This window comes from Mesitornis unicolor, unplaced genomic scaffold (assembly GCF_000695765.1).
Source record: "Mesitornis unicolor isolate BGI_N332 unplaced genomic scaffold, ASM69576v1 scaffold11800, whole genome shotgun sequence".
NCBI classification, from domain to species: Eukaryota; Metazoa; Chordata; class Aves; order Mesitornithiformes; family Mesitornithidae; genus Mesitornis; species Mesitornis unicolor.
In genome coordinates, this window is record NW_010156288.1 from 71,135 (window position 1) to 88,300 (window position 17,166).

At 43.2% G+C, this 17,166-nt stretch overlaps 1 protein-coding gene across 1 annotated transcript in view; it reads right to left on the reverse strand.

Moving 5' to 3' along the window:
- The window catches only part of RHOJ (ras homolog family member J), a 49,281-nt gene extending 32,356 nt beyond the window's left edge, over positions 1–16,925 (reverse strand). The window contains exon 1 of the mRNA XM_010188357.1: positions 16,259–16,925. Coding sequence (XP_010186659.1) covers positions 16,259–16,436 — 178 coding nt within the window. The 5' untranslated portion in view covers positions 16,437–16,925. The remainder of the gene's footprint in view (positions 1–16,258) is intronic.
- Positions 16,926–17,166: the final 241 nt, after the last annotated feature.

Below are 17,166 nucleotides of genomic sequence, written 5' to 3' on the forward strand. Positions count from 1 at the left end.
TTGGCAAAGGAAACAGGGTTGAATCTTGACCTCTTCCAGGTGAAAAATAAAGGCAGGAGCAATGTGTGTGCATGGAATGGCAGGCTTGAGGGGAAAGCTTTGGTCCACGACAGAGATGATTTGGCCTTGATCCCTCCCTCCTCTGCAGCTGCATGACCCTCCCAGTGCCAGTATTTTCATCCAGATAAGATATATTGACACAAACCTGCTTTTATGCAAAACTCCTGAACTCTCATGTGTTACTGTGCTTATACTAGAGACTGTTTATGGGTTGAACTTAATGTTTACTTAATATACCCTTCTGCTTGATATTAAGTACTGTTACTATTACCTGCTGTGATGCCTACTGTTTGCAAGGCTTTAATGATCAAGATAATCTAAAATAGCAGTGGTTCATTTTATTTTTAAGCATTCAATAGTGTGCAATGAATTGTTTAACATTAAGCAGTGCACGCATTATTATGCTGTGCTCATATATGGAGGGTGGGTTTTGACCAAACAGTACAGAAATTTCTCTTGCTCTTCATAATGAGACCTCACAGAATCATAGAGCTGATGAACATTTGAACCCTTCAGAGTGTGAAATAATAATGGCCAGCTGGTGCCATTTCAGTGGGGACAGCAGTGAGCAAATGGCAAAGATACGAGAATTAAATCTTGCTTATACCACACCACACCACTGAGGACCACTAAGAAACTGGTTTGGATTAGTTTTAAGAGGATTTCAGAACAAAGGGGTTTCTCAAAATCTCTGCCCTTTCAGAACAGCAACATTCCTCTGTAGACACAGAACCTTCGGACTTGGAGTTTGGGAGCAGATTCTGGAAAGCAGATGGATCGGCTGCTGCTGAGCCCCTCTGGAGAAATTAAGATGAGAAAACTGTCAGGAAATGTGTGCCTATACATCTCTTCAAATGCCTTTCCTTCCATTAAGTTGCTAAATTGTTACTGCTGTGTTCATAAGGTGACTGAGGGGGTCTGAGCAGTCTCCCTGTTGTTTAACAGAGAGATTGATAAAACCAGATACTTTGCAGGATACACATGGTCAATGACGGTTTGGTATCCAGAAAGCCAGCGCTAAAGTGATCTGATCCTATGTTTAATTTCATTATCACAAGCTTACTATTTGTGTTGCAATTGTTTAATGAGGTGAAACAATACTTTCAAGAATAGTCCTAGAGCCATGCTCTTTTGGACAGGCAGTCCTTCAGTCTGTGTTGCCATGCATGCCTACGTTCACCCACTCAAAAAAATCTCTTTCCTTACCCGAGGGTTTGTGGATGATAGCAGACTGCAGAGCTCTTTTCCTAGCAAATCTGTTAATTTGTTTTCCTTCATAAATATTTTTCCTCTGGAGTTTTTCCCACCCTTGTTCCTTCAGATATATTGATCTCCATTGGCTTACTTCTTCCTAGCTTAAGATCTGTTTTCTTTTAAGCCAGCGACATGTCTGGGAAATATACACTCTGGTGTTCCAAGAGGGCAGAGGGACGTACTTCTAGAAATAGCAAGATGACAAACAAATGAAGAGAAATTCTGGTCTTGGCTACCTCACTATAAACTCAGCCCGTAGATATTTTTTTTTCTTCAGAACTGAGGGTTCCCATCTGTCAATGCGTGGATATAAATCCCAGTGGATGTTGAAGAGGCATCTGGAGTGCATCCATTGCACTCCCAGTGTCAGTGATCATCACCCAGTTACCATATATTTTTGCTGAGCTAAGGGAATTTGTGGTCTTCCCTCCAAATGGGTGATTGCAAAAATTGTGGTATGTCCAACATCCTCTTCTACAGCTACTGAGACTCTCCGGCACTGAGATTCCTGCTTAGCACTTGTGTTTCCATAGCCAAAGGTTTAATGGCCATGTAAGTGAGCCATTTCATAAACTAATGGGGTGGGTGCTGAGGGATGGGTTTGCTTTTTCATCCCATCCTACCTCTCTTGCTCATGTTCCCTCTGCTCATGTTGAGGCATGGAGCAGCCAGACCCCTGTCCCATGCTGAGGCGGCATATGTATTCCCCTGCTGATCAACCTCTTTTTCTTCTGCACCTATTATTAAAAAAACACGGAGAGAAATAAAGCTCATTTACCAGCCCCCATAATTAACTGGGGTTGCATCTGTGAAACAGTGAGTGGCATCGGGACTGCTGTCTTTGCTTAGCAACAGACAACTGTGCAAATGATTTGGAGGAAAATTCCCTGTAGTAGAAACTACAGGCACTTCTCTGACTGCTTCTATAAACTAGCGTAGCAAAGAAAGAAATCTGAAAAAAAATATACCCAAGCACATGGCTTCTTTGTAATCTAATAAATCTTTCTTTGACAAGAATAAATAATGCAGATATTAATATATGCACATTTCATTGCATCTCCTGCAAATGTATAAGGGGAAAATCGGTATTTCCTTCTTGAAAAGTTATCTATTGTGTGTCATAAATCCCTTCATTCTGATTCCCTGGGAGCTTAGCAGTTTGCACAGAAATGCATTAAGGAAATAATCTGCTTCTTTCACTTATTCTGTTCATCTACTTGTTGGCCTTTTATTGTATGCCACACATTCCTTCACTTCAAGGGTTTCCTGGCTTAGATTTTCTTGGTCCCAGGTCTGTGAGACTTCCAAAACCAGATGAAGCCAGCAGTTTGTGTGAGCATAGCTAACCTTCAAAAGGATTGCCTAAAAATCTATTATTTCCTCTGTTTTCATTATCAAAACGTATTTATAATGGTTTCCTCATACTGAAGATCATCAGACTAAAAGTTTTGCGTTATTGCAAGAGGCATAAATATTTACACCTAATGGAGACTATATCTAATTTTAGGTACCCACACCCACCACGCTCACTGGGAAATGAAACCAGTCTCTTTCAGGATACCCTCCCAGCTCTTCTAAGGAATAAAATCCATTAAGCACTGTCGGTAGTGCTTTCTCATTACCTCTGATGGCTCTGTTTTTATTCTTGCCTGACAGCTCACAGCAGGAGCACATTAAAAAGGTTTGCCCATATAGGAAATCTGAAATTCAGCAGTCCTCAGACACCCCAAATGAACTTCCTTAGGTCAGATGTCATTCATACTAAGACAGGATTTTGAGCCCTCTACTGAGAAGCTCCTGGGAAGGACTGACCATTTTAGCTTCTGGCCAATTGACTGAATATTTTCAGTCAAATAGCAGCAGTGTGGTTTGTTAATGTGGTAGATAATAGAAATGCAGCTATATGAGGGGGATCCGGAAAGTGACCCGACAGTAAGTGTTCTCAGAAGTAGGAATACAGGTTGAAATCCACGCTCAAACTAATTGCACACATCCTAATTCTCCTAACCACAATGGTGTCCTTCCAAACTTATTTATGGCATGAGCTCCCAATCATTTCCTTTACTGTGTATTTCCTCCAAAATCTACAAGCAGCATCAAATGTGGCCACAGACATCTCCCTCCATGTCCACTGGGCACCACTGCTGAAGTCCTTGTCCCAGTGTCACTAACTTTGGTGACCACTCACTGGAAGAAGATTGTGTCTAGTGAAGGGAAGATGTCCTCTGGAAACCTTTGGGAGCACTTGGGCTAACTTTCTTCTTCTGTGTGGTCTTATTAACTAGAAATGCGGATTTAAATGACAGTAAAGTGATGCCAAAAGCCATCAAAGGAGAGGAGAAAAAAAACACTCTGCAGGTAGCCGGTACCAGAGAGATTAAAGGCATAACGAGTGAAACTCAGTTCAAAGCTTTCTCGTCTCCTGGTTCTGCCATTAGGTTTGCCAAGGATTGCCAACCTCTTGCAGCTTTTCACATTGAGAGAGCCCAAAACCGCACCTGAGCTCATGCTATTTGAGGCATTTTCCTAGGAATTCTTTGTCTTTGTTGCACAAACATTTCTTTTAGAGGGAGTGGGAGTAAGTCTGCCTTTGAATAATAATGATTACAATACAATAACTGTAAAATGGATAATAACAGTAACCGACTAGAACTGGCCAGGGGCACGGCAATTCAGCTTTGCGGCAACTTCTGAGGTTTTACAATTTGTTTTCGTTTTACAATGGAATGAAAACAAAACCTTCAGATATTTTGTTTTCAATTTAGGTCTTTCTTGCTGCACTGTCAGAAATAACCAGAGGGCCCTGGACCTCAAGAATTTGTTCTTTCAAGCATTTAAAAAATGCTTCAACTTTCATGAATCAGCATTTTCTCTTGGTGGGATAGTTTGTCAAAAATGCTCTAGCCAGAACTTCTTCTAATCCCAAAAGTTCAAAATCATGAGTCATATCCCCCCAAACATCACTTGTTTTATGGTTTATGGATTATTTCTGAACTGTCTTCTCTTAAATATGCCTTTCCCCTCCCTCCTCCAATTCTTCTCTCCTGTTTTCTTGGTCTTTTTTTTGTTTGTTTCTCATGCAGCTCATTGGCTTTTTTGACCTTTCCTAGCTTACCCACAAGAAGCAATGCTGAGATAATGCTGTGGCAGGGGTTTGTCAGGAAAGAGGTGGCTGCTGGATGGTCTCTGCAGTGGATTGTGGTCACTGCGGGGTGGTCCCACTACCACCCTCCAAAGCCCTGCCTGGCTGCTTGTTGGTTATCACTCATCTTGGATGGCATTTTCCATCGGGCAGAGCTGACATGGGTCAGGAGGCAGGAACATCTGCTCTCATGCCCTAGCTGGCCGCAGCCTTTGCCAGCTTGGCAGCGCTTGAGGAAACCAGAAGAGCCACACGGTAACAATTATCACTGAGTGCTTGTGGGGCAGCCGCTATGCGTGCAATGTCTGTGGTTTGGGTTTGGACCTGGCTGGCTCCGGGGTGGCTCTGCAGGACACACATCTTGCTCTGGCCAGCTCCATCCTGCACCCAGGCATGATTTGGGAAGACAAACTTTCTTTTTCTCTAACATTTCAGATGGGAAGACCCTATTCTTTGAGAAAAAAAGCAATGTAGGAAATAAATACCAAGAAAAGGTAATGCAGCTATCCATGGAGTCAACTGCAGAAAGAGGATCTAGAGCTGGAAGGATTTAATGTGACTGAAGGTACAAGGTGGTCTCTGACCACACCACCTTTGGATGAGTTGTCTCATGCGCCTCACTAGGACATACTGTGAATACATTCAGACAGACACACGGTTACCCTGTGTCCTCAGGAGTTTCCACCCTATTGGGCATAGTCTCAAAATACTGTTTTCCTTGAAAAATTGTCACAAGACTTGTTTTTTGGGTTTGTTTTTTTTTGTTTTGTTTTTTTTTTTTTAGTCTCGTGTTCATGCATTTAAATAGAGGGCAGGGGGAGAGACACGGAGTTTGGAGCACCATATGCAGACAGCACAAATTATTCCTGTTCCACCATTTTCTGACACAGGTTCACTCTGTCAGACATTACTTCAGACTGGGGACCTCATTCTGCATTCACACTCTCTGTTGCTTCTTCCTTCCTTGGAAGCATCAGGAGGGACTTCTGGTGTTGCTACAAGGAGGTCTTTACAGGAAAAGAAATAAATTGGGCAATATGATTTAAATAATGAAAGAACTAGTTATTTCACCATTTTAGCAGTTTCCCAGGAGGGGAAGTAGAGGGAGAAAATGCACTTAATTCGCTAAAATATTAAAATAACAAGAACCACAGCAACCTCACCCTTCTGGACTTGAACCAAACTGAATGATTTAGGTAAATTCCCAGCAGACCTCCAAGTGGCACACTCCATCAGAGAATATTGTTATGCACGGCAAGGGAAATTGTCCATATTAATGATATAATGAACTGGCTCAGCTAATCTGGAGTTCTTCTGTAAGGCTTGGTTTCTGGCAGATTAGCTGAATATTTTTTGGAATATGAACTCCCTTACAATGTTGAGTTCGATCCTGTTTTCATGGATGGTATTCCTGAAAAATTGCTTTCTTAAAGCTGTGTTTCACTTACATTTTTTTAATGAGAAGTGTTACTCCCTTGTATTCCTGGAACAGGCTTACAATATTTCGAGCAGTAACTAGAAGGCAATGAGAGGAAGGGAACGGTACTTGATTTTTGAGATTTACTGGTTACATACACTGAACAAAGCACAGCAGCACTGTGAAGGTGAAGGGTCTTTCTTAGAGCTCAAATAAGATCATGCAAATGCCCACCTAGATTTTGTTCATGCTGTTGCTGAAAATTATAATGGCAAGGTTTCAGAGGGCAAAAATGCAATTAAACTAGAAAGAAATTACAAGCAATTCTATAGTATCCTTTGTGTTTTGATATAGCTGAAAAGCTCTATGTAGTTATAACGAAACAAAAATAAAGACACCATGGTATAACATTCTATAATCTATATGAACATAGACCCTGAGCCCTCAGCTAAGTTTGGGTGCCCATATGGAGCCATTTGGGAAGTGGGATCATACAACCCAACCTGTCAAGCAGCACTCTTGTCCAAGCTTGAACGGACAACACAAAGCCCTGGGCATTACTTCCACAAGCCATTGCTTGATATATATCAAGCATACCATAGATGGCCTCAAGAGGCATTTTCACTGTGAATCTGCTCACACTGAGTGGAAACGCCTCACCTTTCAAATAAAAAAATCAGGTCTCTGCATTTCTGCTCTCAAGTAACTGGACCCCCAAAATCAGAAAAAAGACATTGACTCTATGCCTACTTGTTGAAGGTAAACAAGCTGAGGTAAGCTAACCAGTTCTGACAGGGACTTGGGAAGATTGCTCAGAAACTGAGTGTCCAAGACGGGGAGGGTCTGGTCTTGAGGACAGACTGCTCCCAGCAGCTGGACCATTGCCCGCTCTGGAGCCAGAGCATGAGACAGTCTGTGAACTTAAAACACATTTTCCTTATGAGATTTTCCTTATGGTCTGTTCTCAGAAAAGCAGCATCATTACTGTAAATAGATGCTCTTTTTGTCCCATCTCCCAGGGGATAAAAATTAATGCTGTGTTTGAACATGTATGTTTTCCCACTCACTGCCGAAGCTGATCTTTGCCTTAAAGCCTGCAGAAAGCCAAGCACTAGCAGATACTGTTAATATCATTACTTCAAAGTTATAGCTGGATGTCTGTGCCAGAGAGTCTTTAATAAGAGACGTGGCCTCTGTCTCCTCAGAATTGCAGGAGTTGGAAAGTAACTTTAGTGACTCATCTCAGGCATCCTGCACCGTGGCAGGATCTTTCTGTTCAGCCACTCTGCACAGTCCCCTTTAACTCTTTCAGATCCCGTTGTGCTGCTCCTGTGCTCATCACCAGGACTGCTCTTTCCATGATCCACTTCCCTACTGTCCTCAGCCAGGAGTGAGGGTCCTGGTCCAGTGCTGTGCTGCCCTTCCCCTCCTGCTCCCAAGCCACCACCCTCCTGACTGTGCCTCCTGTGCCACCGAGCCTGGGGATGTTTTTGCAGCTGTCTACCTCCCTCCTTTGGGAGGTTAATTTTTTTTCTTGTTTTTCCCAGTGCTTCTTCTGTCAGTGAATGGTTTTTCCAGACTTCTCTTCCCCCAGGGCTGGTTGGTGCATTTCATATTTATGAATTCATTTCTGTGCCAGTACCCAAGGCAGAAAGGCAACCCTGGGGCAACCTCACTGCTGGTGCACTGGACCCACACTAAGCCTGGGGATCTGTGCCAGCCGAAATGCCAAGCTCTCATGGCTTTTGAGGCCTTCCCAGGGATCCCAAGTACACTCCTTTGGCTGTGGGGCCTGGCTGGGGACACAACTTTCCCAGCAAGTGCCACAGGTTGCAGATGGCACTGTTCCCCCCAGGACCCTCCTTCCGAGCCACCTTGCCTACTCTCATATGATGTCTTTTCATGCCCACAGTGATACCTGTTTAAGAAGGGGATTTTGCTCTTGGTCGTAATTCTATGAATATGTATACTGCAGAACAAATACTAAGGAAAAGCCATCCCTGCATCATGAGATCTGCATCACTTTCAGCCAAAGGTGATAGCAACCACCCAGTTGGAATGTATCATTGGATCCTCCCTCATGCTACGCTCATCTGGCCGTGTCCTCGCTGGTAGGACATGATGGATGATGCTTGGGATTGCAGTGAGGTGTAATGATTCGTTCTCAGATCTAGGAGAGCTTTCCTGTCCACCTGGGTGCATGGGAAAGTCACTGGCCAATGCATGAAGCTTGAGCATTTTAGCACATGTAATAGAGGTCGCATGTAAGGTCTAGTCCCTGCATTTAGACAAGGCTGCTGGTAGCACGGCTTGTCTTGGGTGAGGGGCTTCTGAGTTTGAATGCAAATAGTGCTTGATAGTAAGTCAATATTATTTTTTTACTTTTAATTATTAGACAATCTTTTAAAACCCTGTCCTCTGATCTTATCTGGGGAAAAAAGAGAGAGGAATACCAGTTTATGAATCCAGTCTAGAATTCATTCATTCATTCAGTGCCTCTTGGGATAAAACTTGGGGTGGCAATTGATAAAGCTTTCATTCTTCAGTAACTTCTTTCCTGACTTAGCTGGAGGACCCGTAGCGTGGGATACAAGAGCAGTATGACTGGCAGGAGACTGGTGAGTGATCACTCTCAAAAGCAGAGTGGATTTTTTTCATTGCAAAGATAAATAATAATTTGACAGGAGATGTCATTACTGTTTAATGACTTTGTCTGAACAGAACAATTGAAGGAAATATGTGTGCTCTTCCTCATCCCTTGCCATTTCCATGATGTCATTAGATCTGGCCATAACAACTGGAAAGTTAGAACATAGGAAAGGCACCGCGTGCGAGGCAAAACATACACCATGATGCACGGTAGCAACAATCTGCACCTCTAGTACGCACATCAAGGTGTCAAGGTTTATCAAGAGAACAGAAAATGAGACGGAAGTTTTAGTGGAGGTGTTTTGCATTGATTTAATCAGTAACTAAGCCGTTGTAACAATGACTTAGTAAACACTGCCACATCCTGCAGAAATGAAGAAGTCTGTACATGTCTTGGAATTCTGGTTGCTTAGACTTTGCTAAGTTTTTGTTTTTCCTTCTCACACGTGGAGCATCTCCTGTTGAAAAGCATCTGCCTGGCTGTCAACAGTACCTGGTCTGGCACCACCTGTAAGTGGTTTTGCCCCGATGTGGATGGCTGGCCACATGTACTGAGTCAGTTATTGATTTTAAGATAGTGGATGTGGTTGTTAGTTCAAGCTGCAGAGATTGTCCTTCAAAGGCCAGAGGTCACAGTTTCAGTTTTGGTTTCCTCTGCTGATGTCACCTCTTGAAATGTTACACTGATTAGAAGGGGAGGGAAAGACTAAGACTGACTGTCTTGGAGTAGAAAAGGAGAAATGAGTAGAGGAGTAGAGGAGAAAAGGGTCTTTTTCTTATTGCTTCCACTGTTAACTCTTTTCATGAAGCCATGGCTGCATAAGCAAAATTTCAAAGTCTCTTTGCCCATCCATATATCAGAAGAATCATTCCAGAAAGTCCCTTCCTACAGCACTAAGTGCAAGAATGCTGGACTGGGCCAAAGTCACAGCCCAGGGAGTCAAATCGTCATCTCTGATGTAGCAGTGAGTTTATATTTAAGATAATTTGCCACTCATCAGATCAAGTTTAGATCTTATCCTGACTTTTAACATAAGGTGGTGTCAGCTCAAATTTTATTATATTTTGCAGAAGTCTTTTTCATTAGCTTATGGTAGCACTCAATCTCCCTGATATCTGGTCCAACCTCCCTTTTTGCAAACCTTGCTAAAATTTTGTCCTCAGTAGCTTCTGTAGAGTGACAAGTACCTTAGGTTAATCACACACCATGCAAAGATTAATTTCTTTTTAAGCCACTTGACTGTCTCATATTTCCAACCCATTCCCTCAGGACTGTGGTTGACCTTAAGAAAACCCCATCATTCTACATCCAAACCACCAATACGTATTCAGCCGGTCTAACTCCTCGCTTGGTATTCTTTGTGTTTCCTATTGCCCTTCAACCACCACATAGCTAATACCAAATAGACACAGGGGCTTAGGTGGAATTTAGGGTGGATAAGTCTGGATAAAGTAACATGGCTGCTTCATCTACTCCTCTAATTCCTGATGTAGTTTGCGTATTTTCTACATGTACTTTTCAGACTGTAAATGTTATTCCTGGCACAGTGTTGTCCCCTGCTGTGCCTGATGCACAAGGACATCCCTTGACTGCTGATACCGGTTGAAGGAGTCTCCGCACTGGGCTGCAGCAGTTTTTGGGCTGTCAGTTGAGTCCTGGGTGATCAGCAAGGTGCTGGTGGGTATGGGAGGGATTGGTGCAGAGCTTTTTTGTGTCTGTTTATAGCTTAAAGCTTTTGTTGGTGTCAAATCAAACCAGGAATGGCAATAGTACAAAGAGGAGGTGTATAACAGAGCCAGAGGCAAAGGTGGGAAGCAGGCTCCTTCCCAGCCACAGCTGCATTTCAGTGGTGCCAGGGGACAATGGGGACTTTGCCACCACAGTGCTCAGAGCACCGCTGCAGAAATGATCTGCCCTGGGTAAACAGGATCACAAAGCCTGCACACACCTCGGACTCCATGGACTTCAAGTGGATTGTGCTCCCACAGGACAATACAGGAATGTGCGAGAGGAAGGGAGATATGAAAGACAGTTATCTCATGACTTCAAACGCTGTAAAACACCTTCAGAAGAAAAAGGTCTTTAGACACTTGGAGGTGTATATGGTGCCCGCTTCATCTGAATGTGGAATAACCACGGTGATTCAGGCAAAAAAAGGCCTTTTTTGTTTAAAGACTGTCTAGAACTCCTGGATGTGAAAAAGCTTGAGGATCACTAGATCTCCTCTGTGTTATGTGGCACAGAACACAGAATTAAACCTTCTGTGAGGAGCCTAAGAGCTAGTGGTTCTGTAAAAATTATCTTCAAAAAAGCCAGCCATGAAAACCTTTGAATTACACCGGTGGTGCCAGGTATGAAAACCTGGTGAACTGCATGACAGAAACCTGTTGTGTTGTACGTCGAGTGTTTTGTGGAGATCCCTGGTTTATTCTGTGTGATACCAGGGAAGATTAGCAGAGAATCAGGTCAAAAACGACAAAATGAACACATCTGTTCTCTGGCTGCTAGTCTAAAGAGCCAGATCTTAAAAGAGTCAATGCTTTCCTGTCTCAAGGATAAAGTTCAAATGTGTATGATCAGAATTGGATGAACATTAAAAGGAAAAATAAAACTCACTCTAAACATCCATGCAAATAAACATCACAGTTCTCTTTCAGCTCTATTTATAGCTCTTTCAGTTTAACGACCCCAAAAGTCACATGAAGGGTCTCTCTAATGTGCTACCGAGACTGCCTATAGAAGACAACTGTCTCAAGAATGTGGTGGTGTGAAGACTCCCACGGCAGCACCCATGCAGAAATTGCAAATCTCCTTGGGCAGCCTCTTCCTGTCCAATTATGTTTCAACAGGGGAAAAAAAAAGTGATGGTATGGGGTTTAACTCATTGCTCATACACCATGGCAAGCAGAGACAGGTTGAACCCAGTGTGCATTAGTAATAAATTAATAATACCTAGCACATCAGAAGTGTGGACAGATGTGCTCTTGTGCCTGTAGCTGGAGAAATTTGGGACCTAATGGCTCCCTTGTGTTTTCTGCCGTATCTTGGCTGGTTTCTTCCCCATGGGGACAGGCTGCAAGGTGAAGCTGACTGCTCTGGGCAAGACTGGCAGACTTTCCTTTCCTGCATGGCTTGCCTGGCCAGCAAGGTTGGGATGATTGCTCTGTGAGACCGGTGAGTGCCCCAGCCCACTTCAGTGTAAAGTCAGACAGATTAGGTTGAATCATCACTAAAGAATAATAAAGAAGTGTCTCCTAACAGTGATTAATGGCAGTTGTCTTCTGTACTGCTTTTAATTTACAGAGCTTCAGTCGTGGCTGAACTACTCTGTATGCTATTCATTAGATGATCACATGCCACTGTTAATTTTTTTCAAATGGATTCACTATTTATAAATGTTCACTACTTTGTGCCGCCACATGAGGGAAGGAGGGTCATATCCACGCCATCTACTTTATGTCTTTAGTGCAGATGTTTTGCAGTTCTCCTTCGGAGGGGCTGACCTCTCTCTCATTTACCAAAGATGCAACTTAGACTCCTAGAACTATTTGTATGACATTCACCTATGTGCTGTGCTTAAATCAGAGATTAAGACCTACCACCTTCTCCTTAGACTTCAAGTTCTAATGAGTCCATTCACCTTTATCTGCACAGTGGTCCCCAGTCATTGTTGCATGATCCCCAGTCATTGAGGTTTTTAACACAGAAAAATCAATACACTTTTAGAATAGAACAGAACAGAACAGAACAGAACAGAATAGGTTGAGCTGTAAGGGACCTATAACGATAATCTAGTCCAATTGCTTGGCCACTTCAGGGCTGATCAAAAGTTAAAGCATGTTGTTAAGGGCATTGTCCAAATACACAGACCAAACCAGTGCCAATTTTGGTGCCATTAAACCAAATTCTGCTAGTAGCAGAATTCATTTTTTTTCTGTTGGTACAACCTCAGCCCTAATTAAACATGTAAAACCTCACGTGGCAAGACACAATACAAGTCACCAAGGCTGAGAGACCTTTGCTCATGGAAAATCAGCATTTGAGTTCAAAAGACAGAATGGAATCAGCACATTAAAACATCTACTCACTATCCAAACAGTACCTATTGTTATAATTATTGCCAGTAATATCCTGTTTGTCACTGGGATAGCACATTGGTTCACCTACCCTAGAAATAGCCATATACCTTGTGGCTAAACCCTTTCAGTGTGGGACCTGGAATTTCACCAAAGGTAAGGAAATCTACTCAGGGCTCTGGCCTCCAGAAAAACCTCTTCAAAATGCCTTGAAAAATAACCAGACTCATAAACTTCCAGGCAACCAACAAAAGAACACAGTTTCTTATCCAGATAACAAATTTGCCTTCCCCATCTGTCTGGCATTGCTCCTGACCCTACCCTTCATCCATCACATCCCAACCCTGGCAACAGATCCTGAACAAATTCAGTTTCGTGGACTGCAGGTGAAATCTGTGGCAGAGTGTTACTAGTGTGGAGCTAACAACTGGTTTGGACTTCTGTACAGTACAACTGCATAGATGGTGAAACACCAACAACCTTTCTTGCCAGAGTGAAACCCATACATTGCCCTTTATTTTCTTAGAGGTAGGTTGGGCCCAAATTTTACAAAATAGTTTCAGTGTCTTTCATGTGAAAGGCACTGAATAAGTACTATAAAGAACTAATACTGTTGGAGCTCAGCACTTTGAAATGCTGGTTGCTTCCTTGGGCTACCCTCGTTAGTATCTTCACCTGCTTCACCTGTGCCATAAGAACCTGCCCAGGGAAGGAACAAAAAAGATGTGATGCAGCAGGGCAAGTAACCACAGCTGGTGCTGCGGGGCCGTGAATGGTTAATGCCTTGGCCACAGCACTGGTGCATCTGGAGGTTTTCCCAGTGCTGGGCTGGATAGCATCACTGTCTCCCCTGAGCCGCTGGAGTCGCGGCAGTGAGAAACTGCTCTGAGATCACCACTGGAATCCTCAGTTTTTAATGCTTCCCTCCCTCTCTACTTTTTCTATTAGAAAGTAGGAAATTGGTAAATGTCCTGGGACTCACGACCAGGTTGTGACCTGGTAAGGCAAGAGGAAATGCTTGCTCACACACCACTGCTGGTAATGACGCCTGGGTGAAAAACCTTCAACGGAAAGTGCAGCTTTGCAAAAATCTACAGCAATTAATTGCTTTTGAGCATTTCCAGCACAGGAGGACTGAATCAAATGGTTTCAGCTTGTTTGGGAAAGTTGAAACAGTTGGTTTTGGCAGAGCAAGGGCAAGGGCAGACAAACCAGTTCCCTGGGGTAAATTCAAATGTGATTTTTCCAGAGCCTCAACCATCCTGCAGGTTTGTCTGCGTGCGAAGCCTCCCTGTGTCACTGTGCCCATGGTACCACCATGCCCATGGTACTGCTCTGCCACCTCTCCTCTTGACCATGGGCTGCCATGCAGATCGATGTGGAAGGGGCTGTTGTCACAATATCCTAAAGGCTGTGAGCCCAGGGGTAAGGTTGCCCCAAGTGAGCCCTTTTCTCAGTCCCCACAGTATTTTAAACAGGTTTATGTTATACTTGATGCCGTATAATATTTTTATGATAAATGAGTGGTTTTTTCCTAGCACTCTGCTCCAGAAGTGATTTCAACTGCTCAATCCTGTGCGCAGTTTTGTAGTGAAATTGGTTTCATAAATTAGGGGATTTCTCGAAAAACTGAAATTCCATTTTTGATCAACACTAGTTCTGACCACTAGGTTTGTCCCTGCAAAACGGCATGCTAATATACAGAGCTATTTTTTTCCCTTATCTTTCTGGACTTCCTCATTAAAAATATTCTTAGCTTGTATTTATGTGCTATGATAGTTAAGAAGACAAGTAAGAATAGCTGGAATTATTTCAGAGGTCTAAATCTTTAAACCCTGTAAGTGTACCTTGATTGAAAAGTGCATACATACTGTTTGTACCCTGCACCCTAAGGAAACAAGGATTACACAAGACCACTCTTTCTCTTCCCGTCCTTGTCTCAGCCTTCCTCTCCCTCAGTAACTTTTGAGCCCATGGGCAATTTCTACCGCTTCTGACAGAGAGGAAATGAAATCAGAGCAAGTCCCTGTGAGTGACCTGGGTAGGGAAGAGAAACTCAGCGTGGTGCCCCCACTGAGTGCCAGCCTGCCTGTGGCATCAGCGCCATGTCTGTGCACACGTGTGTGCCCCCATGCTCACACCAAAACCACCCAGCCCAGAGGATGGTGTGGATACCAGCATATACCATATATGCATATACCAGCATATACCGTATATGCAAATATCATATATAAGCAGATCTCAGCCTGTCATGAGAAAGTGGGTGCGGTTGCAATATAAGACATAAATTCATGCAGTGAGGCTTCCTTGGGGTTTCTGGCTCATGGAAATACGTATTTACACCATGCAAAATTATTTCTTATATCATGTCTGCGTAAAGGTTTTTTTCTAAAACGGTTGTTTAATCTATCTGGTGGGAAGAGCAGAGAAAAGAGAGCATTGCTTGCATTAGAAGTGACGCTGCCCACTCTTGTGGAGGAGAAGGTCTTCACATTGCCACGGATCAGATTCTGCAATTACACAGCTTGCTTGTTTGGCCAGTTCATCTGCTAAACCTGACACGAAGCCAGAATGAAAACAGAGATTTTCCCATTACAGAATACCAAATCTATGATAAGCCACGCCATGAAAATCTAGTTTTTAAGGAGGTGGGGAGAGAATGAAGGAAACTCCAACTGCCGCTGCAGGACAAGCAAGGAGTTTTGCAGTGCTTCTGGAATATGTTTTTCAGGCATTTCTTAAACAACAGCCACCATAAGCCAAAGGAGCAGGGAGAGAAGAAAAACAGCAGAATTTGGGATAGGAAAATTTAAGCAGAAGTTTGAGCAACACTTTTAGCCTATCACACCATCTGAGTGATAGCTTTGGGCACAGCTGGGTAAAGTAATTGCTACAGAAAGAGGCCTGTGAATGTTGTACTTAATCTGTGGGTCTGTTTCGCACGGTGATGCAATCAACATCACTGATGATCTTCATTATATTTGCATTTTTTATTATACCACAAAGTCCCTCACTGTAAAGTCCTCATGCCAGTCACCACTTCTGCTTTCCCTGCCATCAAGTTATAGTATTAAATGCTAATTATAAATGGAGTAACAAATGTCTCTGAAAGGGGAGTTGTATTCTGACAGCACGGAAAGAGACTGTGCTGGTTTTCTCAAAGATTACCCCCTTCATAGGATATAAATATTGTAATTTATGCATCATTTGCCATGAGGCACAGGATCACTGAAAGCATATATTTTTATGTATATATATATATTTATACTTATATATCTTCATCATAAATGCATCCTGTGAAGTTCAGAACTTCAGAATTTCAAAAACAAAGCAAGAAAACAAATCGACAGAGGCTGAATTACATTTGTTGTCCCAAAAGTCCAGTGGATTTAATTGCGTCTCTAATGCTGCTTATTTACCAAAATCAAAATAAAAACTGGAAGCAAACAAATAAGTTCTCTGAATAAATCCTGCATTGCCCCAACTGTTTGAGCTGCCATCTAAGCCATCTGGCTACCATCCAGGCCTGAATCACATTACGGGACGAGAAGTAACCCATGCATCCCCTTTGAACTGTCCTCTGCTCTCCCTGGTCTTCCTTTACCTCCCACCTGGCTCTCCTGCAGCTCGCAATTAAATGACTTTGAAAGCTGTCTTACCTGCGTAGTGGTCAAAGACAGTGGGCACGTACTCCTCTGGGAAGGCGTCGTTGGCATAACTCATCAGCAAACAGGTTTTCCCAACTGCACCGTCCCCAACCACCACACATTTTAACATCTTCTTCGCATTATTGCTGCTCCCATCAGTGCAGTTGTCATCTTCTTCCTTGCAGTTCATTCTTGCTGCTGCTGCCGCCACTGCTCTTGCTGCTCCCAGGACTTCCAAGTGCACATGAAGGAAAAATGAAGTGCGATTGTATTGACTTTTCCTGAGTTTGGAGGTGGTGGGGTGGGGGGGGCAGGCAGCAGATCTCAAACTCAGCAAATCATACTAATGTCTCCAGGCTGTCACAGCCACTTCTAACAATTACCAGATCAGTCGACAGAATCATCAAGGTGAATAAATTAAATATACAGAGAGGAATATCATAAAAAAAGCAATCTGTCCTTTCTTGTTTGTCCAAGTCAGGAAATCCTCATCCTGCCTCAGAATTCTCGCTATTTATTGCGACTTAAAAAATATCAGCAGCCTGCAGCTTTGATCCGCATCTCCCTTCCTCCAGCCTGGCCACAGGAATCAGGGATTCCTGTTAAATCCGCTCCATTTTCCATTTCATTTCTAACATGGAGGAGAGCCTGGAGGTTTTTAATGGAGTTTTTCCTTTCTTTCTCCAGCTTGCTGTGTGTCAGGAAATCATGGGTAAAAAAACATATTAGGATCAGCGGGCTTGTGAAGGGCTGCAAACAATGGGAGCTCTGTGTGTATTTGTACTTTGGAGGAACTCTGCCAGGACATGGAGAAAGGAAAACACTAGAGGTCTCTCTGCAGAACGAACTTTTTAGGTTTCCTGCTCCATCCTGCGCTCGAGCTGCTCGCACCGAGACTGGTGAGAGGGATTTCGGAGAGG